Genomic DNA, 13285 nt, shown 5'->3' on the forward strand with positions numbered 1-13285 from the left:
TACTTACACATTGGAAAAAAATTTATTAATCAAAAGATCTGTCCTGGTTTCAAGTGGACTGTCTTTATATCTGATCTTAAATTTCTCTTTGTTCCAGTGAAATGTCAAGATAAACCCCAGCATCAGAATCTACTCTTAAAATCTGTTAAAATGACTGCAATTAGAACAGTTCATGAGGGATGCTGTTATTGCTGGGATAATGAGAGATGAATGAAACTGTATATTCAAACTACTGACTGTGCATAAAATGACTGAAATGTAGTGTTCTTTTTTTTCCTGCAAGCTCATTTTTAATCATGGAAGAAGTATTTAATAAATCCCCCAATTAGCTTTTTCTACATATATTTTATACGCAAATCAACGATGAATATGTATTTGCATAGAGTGCTTTCTTTTAAGACATTAAAAGGAAACATGAAATTAATGAGAAATGCGATTTAGTTACAAGTTAAACTAATAACCTGTATGTTCTTCTTGTTAACACTGTTACTGGAGCTTTACCATAATCTTGAAGAGATCTTTTAAAAACAGTTACCTGATATGTAACAGGTCTGTATATATACTAAATGTATATATAGTAACAGTCTGAATATATACTAAATATATCCTAATGCACACTATTTCAAAACCAGATTTTTTTCTGTTCTGTCAAAGTGGGTAATGCTGCTTGTTTTGATTAAAAGTGAGGATTAATAATAAAAAAAACCCCAACCTTTGATTAGAAGTTTACATAGAAAACAGGGATTTTACTAAATAGCTTGGTAATGGATTTCCTGTTTCATGCTTCATGGTTTTTACTTGCAAGGCTGCTGGAAGAGCCATATATTGAGTGTGTTGATCAGATATTTGGCAGGAAAAATGTCACAAAGTACAACTTTCTGCTGTTTTACCAGCACTAAAGTAGTGTTACAAATTACAAGTGTATATTTACACCAAGGAAGGAAGTTCTTGTAGATATGTTATTTTGAGAAGGAAGGTAAGAGAAGCAAAAGGTGTTGGAACTATTTTTTTGTAGGCACTTTAATTTGCTAATCTTGTTGAGAAATCCCAACAGCAGTTCCAGACATTTCACCTGCACTCCATTTTTCCTAATGCTTATCATGCCCTGTTTTATGTTGTAGTTTGTTTTTCCTCTGTAAAATGAATTGTTACATAAGAGCATTCTATAGAGGAAGAGTTTCTTTAGAATATAAGAAAATTTTACCTGTTACTAGAAACTTACTTCCTCAAAAATTGTATTATACTAGAAGCCCTTTGGATCTACCTTGTGTGGACTGGAAAGAAGCTTGTATTTGACCTTGATGAAATTGATGTGGGGAAACTTGATCTAAATTTTTAACATGGGATCTATTAGCCATTGAAACACATGAGGGATTTGTGAAAGTCTTCTAAGGAAGATGGAGGGGTTCTACTTTGAGCATGGACTGATTAGATATGCTTTTTCCATATTATTTAGTCTCTTACCTGAGTTAGACTAGATAGTATAAATTAAAGTATTTATAGTGATGAAAAAACCCTGAACTTTCAAAATCACTAGAAGATACTTTCCTAATTCTAATTATTACAAAATACTTGGGGGAAAAGTGCATTTTGATATTACTACTCATATGTTTTGTTTTGTTTTGGGTTTTTTTGGTGTTTTTTTTTCTGTTTTATTTTGTTTTTCCCAGTCGGGATTCATGTAACTTTCTAATACTAGCCCTGAATTTTTAGGGCAGGCTAATACGAATTTTTCTATCAAATCTATTTTCTGTTGTTACTTAGCATACAAAAGATTGCAATTGCTTAAACTTGTTTAGAGTTGGGCTGTAAAAGGGTAACTGAAAGGGAGGACACATTACTGAGGTTTTAGTCATGTGTTGTGGGAGGCTATCTGCCTCAGGAAGCATCTGTTCCACCATGTGTACGTGATTCGTTTTAATGATGAAGAGGCACAAGCAGTAAGACTTATCATATGTTCACTATTTACATAGGTTTTTCCTGTTTCCAAAGAGCTTTTATATGTAGATAAAGCAATTTTCTCAAGGAATCTCACTGTACAAATAGAGTAAGTTTATGTTTTTAAATACTAATACCTTACTGTGTGTTTAATGTCACACAGAGCTAATGGCATAAATCTACAGCTTTGTGTGGATAGATCACTTAATATGTTAATATTTTGTTTTAGGCTTTTTGAGTGTACTTGCATAGTTACTTAACAAAAAACCCCAACCCAACAAACCCCACGCAGAACCACCCAGAAAAACCCAAGCAGAAAACTGTGTGGAGAGGAAGAAACTGCAGTATTGAAAGCATGAAACAGAATATAGCTTTTAACAGTACTGTTAAAGAAGCTGGAACCTCAGAGGTCATATGCAAAAAAGTGCCTGACTTAAAATGTTGTCTTGGGGTAAGAATTGAAAAGAACCTAGTTTTACTGGACTAAACCAGGGAGTATGATTGTCTTCTATACAGAGATTAAAGCAGAAAAAGTAGCTTGTATAATTGCCTGCACTTTAGCTACAGTATGTTTGACAGAGGCAGAATTTTTGACAGCCCATGATCTTCCTCTGAAGTGACAATCTGCTGAATGGATGGCCTCTGTAAAGCTTTTGTTTGAGGGCTTGAGCTAATATTTGCGTTGTGGATGCAAATAATCCAAGAGAGTTGGAACAAACATAATATCTTAAAGAGAATGCTGTGTTTTTTAAGAGGAGATGAAGAGGTGGAGTCTGAAAAGAAAAGAATCCAAAAGGAAATTGAAGTGGGGAAGATACAGAGGTCAAGTGTAAACTACTTGATTCGCAATGAATAGTTTATAGAAGGGGGTTGAGTTCAGAAATGTGTGTTCCAATATATATTCCCATTAGTGCTAATTTGTGATTAAAGGTTTTATAATGAAGGAGAACCACTTCATGCTTTTATTACATAATCAGTTTGGTAGTCCCACCCTTGGTTGTTTATGCTTCCTTTCTGTTAGGAATTAAAATGGTACATGCATCTGTGCATTACAGTCTATTTTAGAAGCTTGCTAAATTAAAATATCATACATTAGAATTGCTACTTTAGGAAAATCTGGAGAAATAAAATTTAACATGTACTTTCTCATTGAAAAATAATTTTCTGAATTACTGCTGAAACAGACCTGCCTATTCAATTTGTGTAAAAGTGAGTTGGTAAAGAAGTTTGCGGATCTTTGTTCTTTAATTCCTTGAGAGATACAAAAATTGCATACATGATTTACTAGTTTGGACCAGAGACCCATTCATTTCAGTAACCTGTTGTGGACAGTATGAGTACTAAATACTGTGGGCAAAAGGGCAAGAAATTCCGTGACAGGAAATCCCAAAGAACTAGATACCAAGACAGTGTGATGCTCCCATTTTAAGTATGTATATTTTGGGTATTAGGAGCATGAATTGTGAGGTCAAAAACCACTTTCAGAATTTTAATATTAACTCCAGTGATTTAAGTGAATAGTCCTTCTGTGTTCTTGAACAGCAGCAAATTTATGTGCAGAATTTCTCTTCCTTTTGATTGTTACATGTTGGAGGGAGCAGAGATTTTAGCAGACGATTAAGCAGAGCGTTCTGCTGGGAGAAGCATTGCAATAGACTGAACTCTTGCTTTGTCTGCAGATACGCACTCAGCAAGTGTTAAATGTCCTGTAAAGTTGCCTTAGTATACTGGTTTTGTCCTTATTTATATAATAAAGGCCCTTAAACTGGTGTTTGTGTAAACTAGCTGATACTTCAGTGTCAGGTGGTTAGTCAAAGTTCTGCATGTAGAGAAGTACCGGCTGCAGTGGTTTGGAAACTGAACACACCTGTTTTGCATAAAACTGGGGTGGCTCCTCGGTGTGTTAGCTTCCTAACCAGGGTAGCAAACCTTTTTTCCCCAAGAGCTGTTGGCTTATATTGATTCCCTTAGTTGGTTGTACATCTGTTAGTAGAGGGTGTTTTTTTTTGGTTTTTTTTTTTTTTCTTGGTTTTTTTTTTGTTGGTTGTTGTTGTTTTCCCGGTGGATTTTATAACTCGGTTTGTCTCCTGAAGTTTTGTAAGCAACTCTGAGCATGTCTGCACATCCTGGATTTTTTCAGAGCCAGGTTTTGTCTGCAAAACATTACGATCACGTTAGTGTGTGGCTATGCCTGTGCTAAGGTGTCCTGTAGAGAGGCAGCCTATGTTAATCATGGATGGATACTGTTGCATAGAAACTTGTTGCAATGTGATTTGGATGAGACCTACTTCATTCCTTCGCCTCCTTGGAGGTACTTAAGGTAATATGTAGCTGTCTGTACCTATTTGTGTAACACTGCAGGTGTTTAGTCCCGCTACAGTGGAAAGACCCCCTGGAAATTCTTTGAAGAGATTGTGAAGGTTACTTTGCAATAGAATAGCTAAAATTTTGTTTTGAGCGCCAATTTTTTTTTTTTTTCTTCAAGTAATCTGCAGATTCTGTTTAAATGTACTTGGTAACACTTTGTAACATTTGGCAACATAGTAACACAATGTCCGAACTTTTTTCTACTGATGTTTTTATTATGCTTAAATACATTTTCTTATTTTACTGTGTAACATTGTTAGAAGCCTTTTCTAAAGAGTAAGTAGTTGAGAATGCTCGCATACCTGAATCATTGTATATTGCCTTTCAGAAGTGTACTTGCCAATAAGTGTGACATTGTGATAGCAACAAGGCGTCTGGCAGCAGCAGATGAGAGGGAATGTATTAAGAGGCTGTCCAACAGTGACCTGCTGTACCTGAAAGTAGGATTACAGGAAAACAGAAGTTGTAACTTTTGCAGGTTTTCTTTTGAAGGAATAAAACTGAAGGACACAACACTGTTTAAGGTGTAGATACTCAAGGAAGACAGTGATACTTAGCCAGGAGATTTTACTAATTGTTCTTAAAGTGAACTTTTTAGTGAAAGAGTCTATGTTAAGTTGATGTAACTGAAATTCATGAACTTGAGCTTTCACACAGAACAAAATGTAAACATAGCATGAGTGCTTCCTTCTGCAATTAGTGAGTGTAGTTACTTTTATTTTTCCACTGGCAATTGCAAAACAATGCAATTATTCATTTGCTCTTCAAGGACCAGGCATCTCTTGCAACTTCTGTATTTTAACATACGTGAACTTTTTGTGTTGTTGCATGTGACTGTAATACTCTCCATGTCATACTGGTATTGGAATGTAGTATTCTTCCTATTTTGGTGGCTCTTAGTTCAGATTAGTTTTTGGTTACGAGGTGACTGGATTTTGGTGAATGTTATGGTACTAAAAGCTTCCTGAAGAGGAAGAAAGGTGGTTGTGTAGCTGCCTGACTTTGTAACTCTTTGCCAGGACTCCACAAGTTTTGCTTCTTCCAGTGGGTAGAAAGTTTCCTCTCTACCTATTACACTTCTGAACCTCAGGATTTGGGATGTGAATCTTTGTAGAAGCATGGTTGTAATGGTACTTCTGGAATCAAAGCTCCGACTTTGAGCCTAGGTGTGATGGGTTTTTTTTATGCTAGTAACTATTTTGACAAATGACTTCCCCTCCCCCCTGCCCCATTTTTTAGGTATCTTATCTGCTGCTTTCTTTGTTTCAGCTTTGTAGTCTTCAATGGCCTTCTCCCTCTTGAGTAATTATGTTGGCTAAGATAATTCTTAAATGTGTGTTCGGTTTTTTTAATGCTAATTCTTTTAACCTGCACATTTAAAGTTATTTTTCTAATCTTTTCTTTGTATACTTGATGACCAGGGCAACAGAAGAGAGATTAGCTGCCATGACAAAGAACAGAAAAATCCTCTTTTTATGACTTTCTTCAATTTAGGACACAATTCCTTTTCTTAGAGGAGCACTTCCATATTAGGCCAGTTATGAAACAAAGATCTTTTAAACAGAAGAGTGATGTTTCATGTCATTAGTAAATGCATTCATTCTTTGAAACATGATGTCCTCTTTCCAGCTGTGCACACTGTAAACTACCGTTGTGACTGGTATTAGAGAACATTACTGAGAAAGTTGCTGTGATTATCCTCACAGGATCTGGGAGCGGTATGGGTAGCATTGAGCAGAAAAGGAGCTTCTTTCTTTTCCTGAAGAAATTCTCACAAGTGCATAATCTCATCCCCTGAGGAGCAGCTGCATACTGATTACTAAATGCAAGCTGCTTATAAGTTTGTGTGTTGACAGCCCTTTAAAAAGGAACTTAGTCAAATATTCTGAGTAGCCTCACAGTATAAACCAGATCTTTTCCACTGTCATCTTATTCTCCCAGGAAGTCTTGTGTTTTGAACTTGGATTTGTTTCTGGTTTTGTGATGAAATTTGAAAGCGGGGTTTTCATTCCCTCCCCCTTCCCGACCCTGTAGCAGGTTGTGCTCTAGTATTGCATTGAGACTATGAATTTATACGTTAAAACTCGTGCTCCCTCTGCGGGCTCTGTAGCAGAATGACATGAAACGCTGCAGGTTTTCCACAAACTGTTGGTTGTATTTCTTATCTGGGTGCCAAGGTAACCCATTCCTGTCCCATTTTGAACATCGGAATGCTTTCTTGTAGTTCCTTTTAGTGCTTTGGCGTGAGTCGTAATGCCTTGCAGTTTTTTTAGTATATCAGTTGGAATCTTCTTTATTCCTGTATGTAATATTGTTAACAGCAATTCAGATTTACTTGACAGCACCTGCAACTGTTCAGATATTCCTGTCCTGAAGTATTTTACAACTTTTTATAACTAACATTAAAGATAGAAGCAAGTTTATTTGTTAAGAACAAAACTGATCTGAAGTAACTTTTAGCAGAGGAGGTGCAAAATCTGCTGAGACCTTTGAAGTGTAGTATACATCTTATTCTGTTCCTCTTCAGAAACTTGATTGCCCACGTTTGTTTTTAAAACGAATGTCCACACCTGACATTTGAAGTCTCCAAGGGCAGTGCATCACCAGTCACTAGAAAGCTGAAAAGTGTTAACATGTACCTTAACCCCTATATGAAATGAGATAGCTTTTACAGGGAGGGCACTATAATGTATTTTTTACTGTTGTTTTAGTACATTGTTCCTAAAAGGCATGTGGGGGATGGTAGTTGACAGTAGGTACTTGCAGCATGAAGGGAAAAGTTGAGGTGGGCAAACATCAGTTCTTTCCTGCTGGTCCAGCCATGAGACTGTACTTGAATCTGGAAAGTTTTAGAGACATTAGTGAATAAGATGATTTTTTTGTTTGTTTGTTTTCCTATTGTTTAGTTCCTTTTCTTCAATTTAGCCTTTAATAAAAATGAAGTGGGAGCTAATAAGGTAATCCAGCTTTGATTGCTTGTTAGCTATGGAAATTGTGAGCTTCATGGTAGCTGTACTAATTGGGGAAGTACTTGGAGCTCATACTTGGATGGTGGAATATGCAAGAGGTATTTTTACATTTGAATATAGCTACAGTAGTCAGTCCTTTTCTGTGCTTATTGTACTTTTTTACAGTTGCTCGTCCATGGTGTTTCAGTTCTGTAATTGCTCTAACAGGCTGCTATTTTCATTTGTTTTCATATATTTCATAAATTGCTCCTGTATTTCTCATGTATATATGTATCTCTGTGTATCTATAAATACCTGTATTTATGCCTCTCATATATGTAGGGAAGAGGAGTTAAAAGTGCCATGCAATTTGTATGGGTTAAATGGAACTATTTTAGGAATCAAAAGGCTTTAGAAAGCTAGTGTCTGACAAGTTTTGAAGTGATAGATGAATGAGAGAGGGCTTGCATTCAACCTGAAACCAAAAGATACATAGGACTTTGACTGGATTAGGTTACTTTATCCCAAGTCTAGCAGTTAGATGAGAAACTTGAATCCCTTCCCATGTGCTTAGGTTCCTTTACTTACAAGTAGAATTGAAGTTTTTAATAAGGGGAATTTGTGTTTTCTTTTCTTACATATTTCTGCTAACATACATTGCCTCCTTTTATTAACAGTTAATATTATGGTTTACAATTGACTACTTTTCAGTTTTCTGAGTATATAAGTCCCTCGATTTTTTAGAAATGGGGTCTGTACAGGATGCTTTGCAGATAAAGCAAAGCGAAATCTTAAGTGGGGGGTCTTCTGCAGTGCATCACTAGCTTGGCTTTCTTCTTCACATCTGCTTGAAGTGGTGATGATGACAAATGACCAGCCACATAAAAAGCTGGTTTTTGAGTTAGTGTCATGACTGCCTATAGCTGTTCCTGTCTGAGCAACTTTAATCTTCAGGAAATGAAGAAAGCAAGTAGTCTGCTGTTGAAGGTGACTTAGCTCCCATGTTAGCTTTCTGGTACTAATACTAAGATCTCCACCCACAGACATGGCTCATGCTGTGCTTTTAGGGACTGATATGTATGGTAGTTTTCCACTATTAATGAGAGGTGGTTTGCTAACCAGGATTCCAACTTTTCTAGGCCAGGATGAAATAAAAACAAAATGGGGTTTTTACAGTTCAATGCTCCTCCCCCCCCCCCCCCCCCCCCCCCGTATTTGGAGATCCTGTTTGTAGTGCCTTATGAAATACTGATACAACACTGCTATATGTGACAAGATTCCAGGCTATTCCTTTTTGTCATTCTCCTTTTTTTTACTGAAAGGCAAAAAGTGGTATTTTGACATAGGCTTCCTATTAATTACTAAGAATGAAACAGCTCTGTTTAATGCTTCTACACTAGGAGTGTAAACACTGAGGAATGGTTAGCAAGAAGAAAATTTGCCCTAAGGTGGACTTCTGTTTTTTAATTTGACGAAACAGAAGTAAAATTTTTGTTGTCTAATCAAAAGACTTTATTACTATGTAGTCACCACTTTTCTTTCATACCTCAAGCAGTTGCTTTATCTGATATGGAAGGGTTCAAGTATTGCTCCTTTATACTGGTACATTTTCAGATCTTAAATGGTCTTCAAGTAGGTGAAGCTGGTTATATATCTTGAGAATAGAGAAGTATGTAATATGACTTGTGTGGCACTCTTGTAATCATTGTAAATGTAAGGCACACTAATAATGTTAAACGTAGTGTACTAGTAATTGCTAGTTTTTCTAGGATTTAATCATTGTGAAAATGAATCTCCGTAAGGGTGTTTAACTTGCTTTCTGAGTCTTTGATGTGGTCAACTTATGCAAATTGTGTGCTGCTTGCATGGGGAAGAGCTCCTAAAGATTCTCCTCTGCCTGATTTCCTTGTAGTTTTGCTGTTGTTTTGGCATTTAAGATGTTTTCCTTTTCCTTCAGTTTTTAAGAGAAGATATGCAATACAAGGATGCCTCTAATAAACATAGTCACCTGCACAGAGAAGACAAGCATATCACCATTGAGGATCTGTGGAAACGCTGGAAGACATCTGAAGGTAGGTAAAGAATAGCTGAAGATTTTGGTGGTTATTGAAATAGACATAATTCAACAATTTTTCCACCAAGCAGTTTAGAGTAGTAAATGGATGGCCTTTTTAAAGCATCTTCATGAATCTGTTTGGGTACTGTTACTTATAGATCTGTGTAAACCTGACTTAAATACTCATTCGGTCCAGTTAGTATTAATTTTTTTCTTGATGTGCTGTGTGTACTGTAAGTAAACTAAGCTAGCTTACACCCTCATCTGTACAAGGTTGTAATTTATGAAGGTGACTGTTGTAAGCACTAAATTCCATATAAACACATTTTTAATTTAGTAGGCCTTAGGGTTGGAGTCAAGCTATTTTAAAACACCAATGATATATTGTATCAAGTGGGTTTCGGTTTAGATGTAGTGGTTCTGTGGGCTACAAAGAATTAGAATTCTTAGTCAAAGCATTTTGGGAAATATTTTCAAACTTGAAATATAGGAAAATGGACTGATAACCCAACACCACCATCCCTCCCCCAATTTGATTTGAATGAAAAACTGTAAATACAGCCAAATATTCCAAATATCAAAAGACATTAGTAAATGTGCAGTACACTGTTCACTGCCAAATATGGTCCATGATGTAGCTACTAAAAAGAAAATTCCAGAGGTCCAGAATTTATTGTAGCATATAGAGATCTGGTATAAGTCAAACAGCTAAAAGTAGGAACAAAGGAGAAATGAAACTAGGAACATTGCACTGGGTCATCTTAGGTAGGAAGTCATTTAAATGCAGTCTGAAGTAACTCATTGGTTAAGTATTTGCTCTGTTGTAAATATCTAAATTTTAACCAGTGATTTCTATCCTTATCTCTTCAAATACTGCAGATACTTACTGAAGATCTTGTTCAATGAAAGTATTGCAACTAAATTATCAGAGAAAATTATTTCCCTACAATTGTCTAACTTAGAGTACCTCTTAAAAATGTAGGCTATAACAATATCAGAAGTATCTAATTTGTCTACTGTGTATGTCTTTGTTCCAGGCTTCTTGAATGTAGTGAGCAGTGTGAGTAAGACGCACAAAATTTTGAGACGAATGTCTGGTCTTACTGTGCCTTCTTATAATGGCCTTACTGTGCATGCTGTTGAGGAAACTGAAGTTGCACCACAGGGAAGCTCTTAGAATGAGACTACCAAGCAGTGCTAACAGTGACCTGGTGACTGTTAGAAAGCATGAAGCCCCTCAAATACTAAACTACTTTCATTTAATATTAGGTAACATGGAAAATTCTGGTTTTCTTTTCTAGCTGTTTCTAGGATTTTTGGTTTGTTAGTTTAAGTGCTGCTAGTTTATGGTACTGGTGTAATTTGACAGCACTAAACAAGAGGGTGGAAGGCAGTGTAAATGATTGTATCAGTAATTTGAAACTTTAAGTAGTCTGTTGGGGTATATGTTGTGAGAATTACAAGCTGTAATTCACCCTGGACAGTGAGCATTAGTGCATATGCAGAAGCATCTTCTGGATCTATTGCTGCTTAGTTTATGCTGAGCAGAATTGTCAGTTTTTTCCATATAGCTTTATGTAGACGTTTGTCTTAAGTATTTGGCAAATTGCTTAAAGTTGCTTGCTGTTAAAGATATTGGTGATGTGAGGCAGGTAAGATTTGAGGGTAGAAAATGAAAATACAGTTTATGGTATAGCAAGTTTGCTATTGCTGTTTGGTGTTGCCTTTTAGGATTAAGGAAAACAAATTGTTTTTGAGTAATTGCTTGAAAATCATGCAGTGACTGGAACCCTGAGAACTGGTTCCATTCAAAGCTTTAAAAATTATCTAATAAAATAAATAAAAACCCCAGCTTTTTAATATTTCTGGCACTGGGCAGGTTTTTGGTAACCCCCATCTGCTGCAGAATTAAGGCATAGTCTGTATTGATGCAAATTAGAGGAATTTCAAGGCTGCTGTTGGTTTTACTTGCATGGAAGGAATTGCATCATAGTTTAAATCGGCATCTAGCCCATTGTATTTCCACACAATTTCAGTTGGTCCTTCAGTACAACGCAAGGTTGTCAGTTTAAGCTAGCTCATGTTACTTGTGCTTTCCATGACCACTGAATTTTTTTAGTCTCATATAGAGAGACTCTGTATAGAGGAATAACTAGGAAAATAGTGTAGCTGTCCTCTGACTTCTATTATTGTGTGTCTGCCCTTTGAATGTAAATGTCAGTACATGCTTGATGTACAGAATTTGCTGTGACTTTTTCTGTCTAAGCAGTACTTGTACATATACAAAGTCTTTCAGCTGTTCTAAAGTACGAAGCTTAGTAGTTATTGTTGGATTAAAGTTAAAGGTGAATTTTCTATTTTTGCCTACAAGGGCCTTGAAGATGTGATAGGTGTGAGTGCAGCAAAGGGGACAGGTGAACATTTGTTTTAATATCTGAATACCATTATTTTACAATGATTTTTGAAAGTTCTGTGTGTTAAAGGTGTCTGCCTTCTTTTTTTTTTTCCCTCTAATAGGCTAAGATCATATGAATTTGCTGTCTGAAGAGATGTGTGTGGGTACTTAGTCCCAATATTAAGGGGATCTGTAAAATCAACACTGGGCAGCTATATTATCACTAAAGGCAGCTGGGCAGTTTTCCAAACTGTCTTGGTGAATAGATAGGGTGCTGCATTCTTGGTGATGTAGTGTTGTCCCTTGGGATTTGATTTTTGTAGCAAAGTAAAACTTCAGTGGTCAGTCCTGGAGCTCATGAGAAGTTTGTCAGACTTATCTGAGTACCACCAAAACCTAGTTTTTGTAAACTGCCTTGAAAAGTAATTTTTCTTTAACATTATAGCATATTTGCCTTTATGTTTGTATGCGTGATCAACTGTTGCATTGAGCGCACAATTGGTTCTTGCAGCAACTGGGGCTAAAATGCATACCACTAAGGTGTGGTTGCCTTGCACTTTGTTAATTGTTGCTGTCTCAGGTTTTAAATATCCGGAGACTGGAAATGCATGCAACCAGGGCTTGGCTAAGAGTGAATTACATAATGCTGTGTGCTGTTCCAAGCAGGACCAGCACAGTACTGATGACAGGCTCTTCTACAGGAGTTGTAATGTTCAGCTGTTGTAAAGATAGTTAGGGCAACACCTCTCTTGCTTTTTTATCCTGTTTAAAAACCTACTGGTGACACCATATTTCATGTTTATGTTGCTGCTGAAGTCCTGCTAAAACAGAACTAACTTTTGAATCCCTCTGTGTGCTTGATATAGAACAAGCTCATGTTTTTCTATGTGGCCTGGTCAGCCTATTCTCAACTTAGGCCTAATAGATGGCAGTTATCCACTTCTTGCTGTGAAACGCTTTTTGAATGTAATTTGATTTCTGAAGGGAGTAGGAGGCCGTAGGAGTACTGAGGCTGACATTGTAACCTTGTTTTTCTTCATGACTTTCTTGCCCTGAAGCACTGTGCTGCATGATAAATTTAACATGAAAAAAATATAGCCTGATCTTCTAGTCGGTCATTAACATGGATTAGCAGGGAGCAACATTCATGTAGGGCAAGTTTGAAGCTACTTTTGCTGTCTTCACCCTCAGACTTGTTGTTAGAGCAGTTAAAAACCAAACCAATGAACCAGACAAAACAAAAACCCAAAGAAACAAACCAAAAAAACACCCCACCAAAGTAAGACAAAACCAACCAAACTAAAAGTCAATCTAAAGTTGTAATCTGAAACAGAAAACAGCTTATGCAAGTCTAGATACTGAGTGCTGCACCCTGGTGTAAACACTGTGGCTTCTACACTTGACTGCCCAAGGCATGTTGCTGACATCCTCTCTCCCAAGATATCTATTTACCAAACAGGTGTGAGAGGGAAGGATGTTATGATTGCTGTCTAATGATATATGCTTTAAGTTACTGTAACTGTCAGTTGCTACTCCACTGAAGCACTGTGTTATTTTCTGGTGATTAAAATAAGGAAAAGT

The 13285-nt window shown here is 36.6% G+C and overlaps 1 protein-coding gene across 4 annotated transcripts in view; it reads left to right on the forward strand.

The window, feature by feature from the left end:
• STIM2 (stromal interaction molecule 2) overlaps positions 1-13285 on the forward strand; it is a 62342-nt gene that overhangs the window by 37332 nt on the left and 11725 nt on the right. For 3 of the 4 annotated variants that reach the window (XM_061379959.1, XM_061379962.1, XM_061379963.1), the window contains one exon: positions 9211-9325. In XM_061379959.1, coding sequence (XP_061235943.1) covers positions 9211-9325 — 115 coding nt within the window. Of the gene's footprint in view, positions 1-2261; positions 2390-9210; positions 9326-13285 lie in introns of those variants that run through there. The other variant, XM_061379961.1, reaches the window with a different exon arrangement.

Source organism: Neopsephotus bourkii, unplaced genomic scaffold (assembly GCF_033783945.1).
Source record: "Neopsephotus bourkii isolate Nb327-2 ecotype Australia unplaced genomic scaffold, CSIRO-AGI_Nbou_v1 NB_1780, whole genome shotgun sequence".
Taxonomy (NCBI): Eukaryota; Metazoa; Chordata; class Aves; order Psittaciformes; family Psittacidae; genus Neopsephotus; species Neopsephotus bourkii.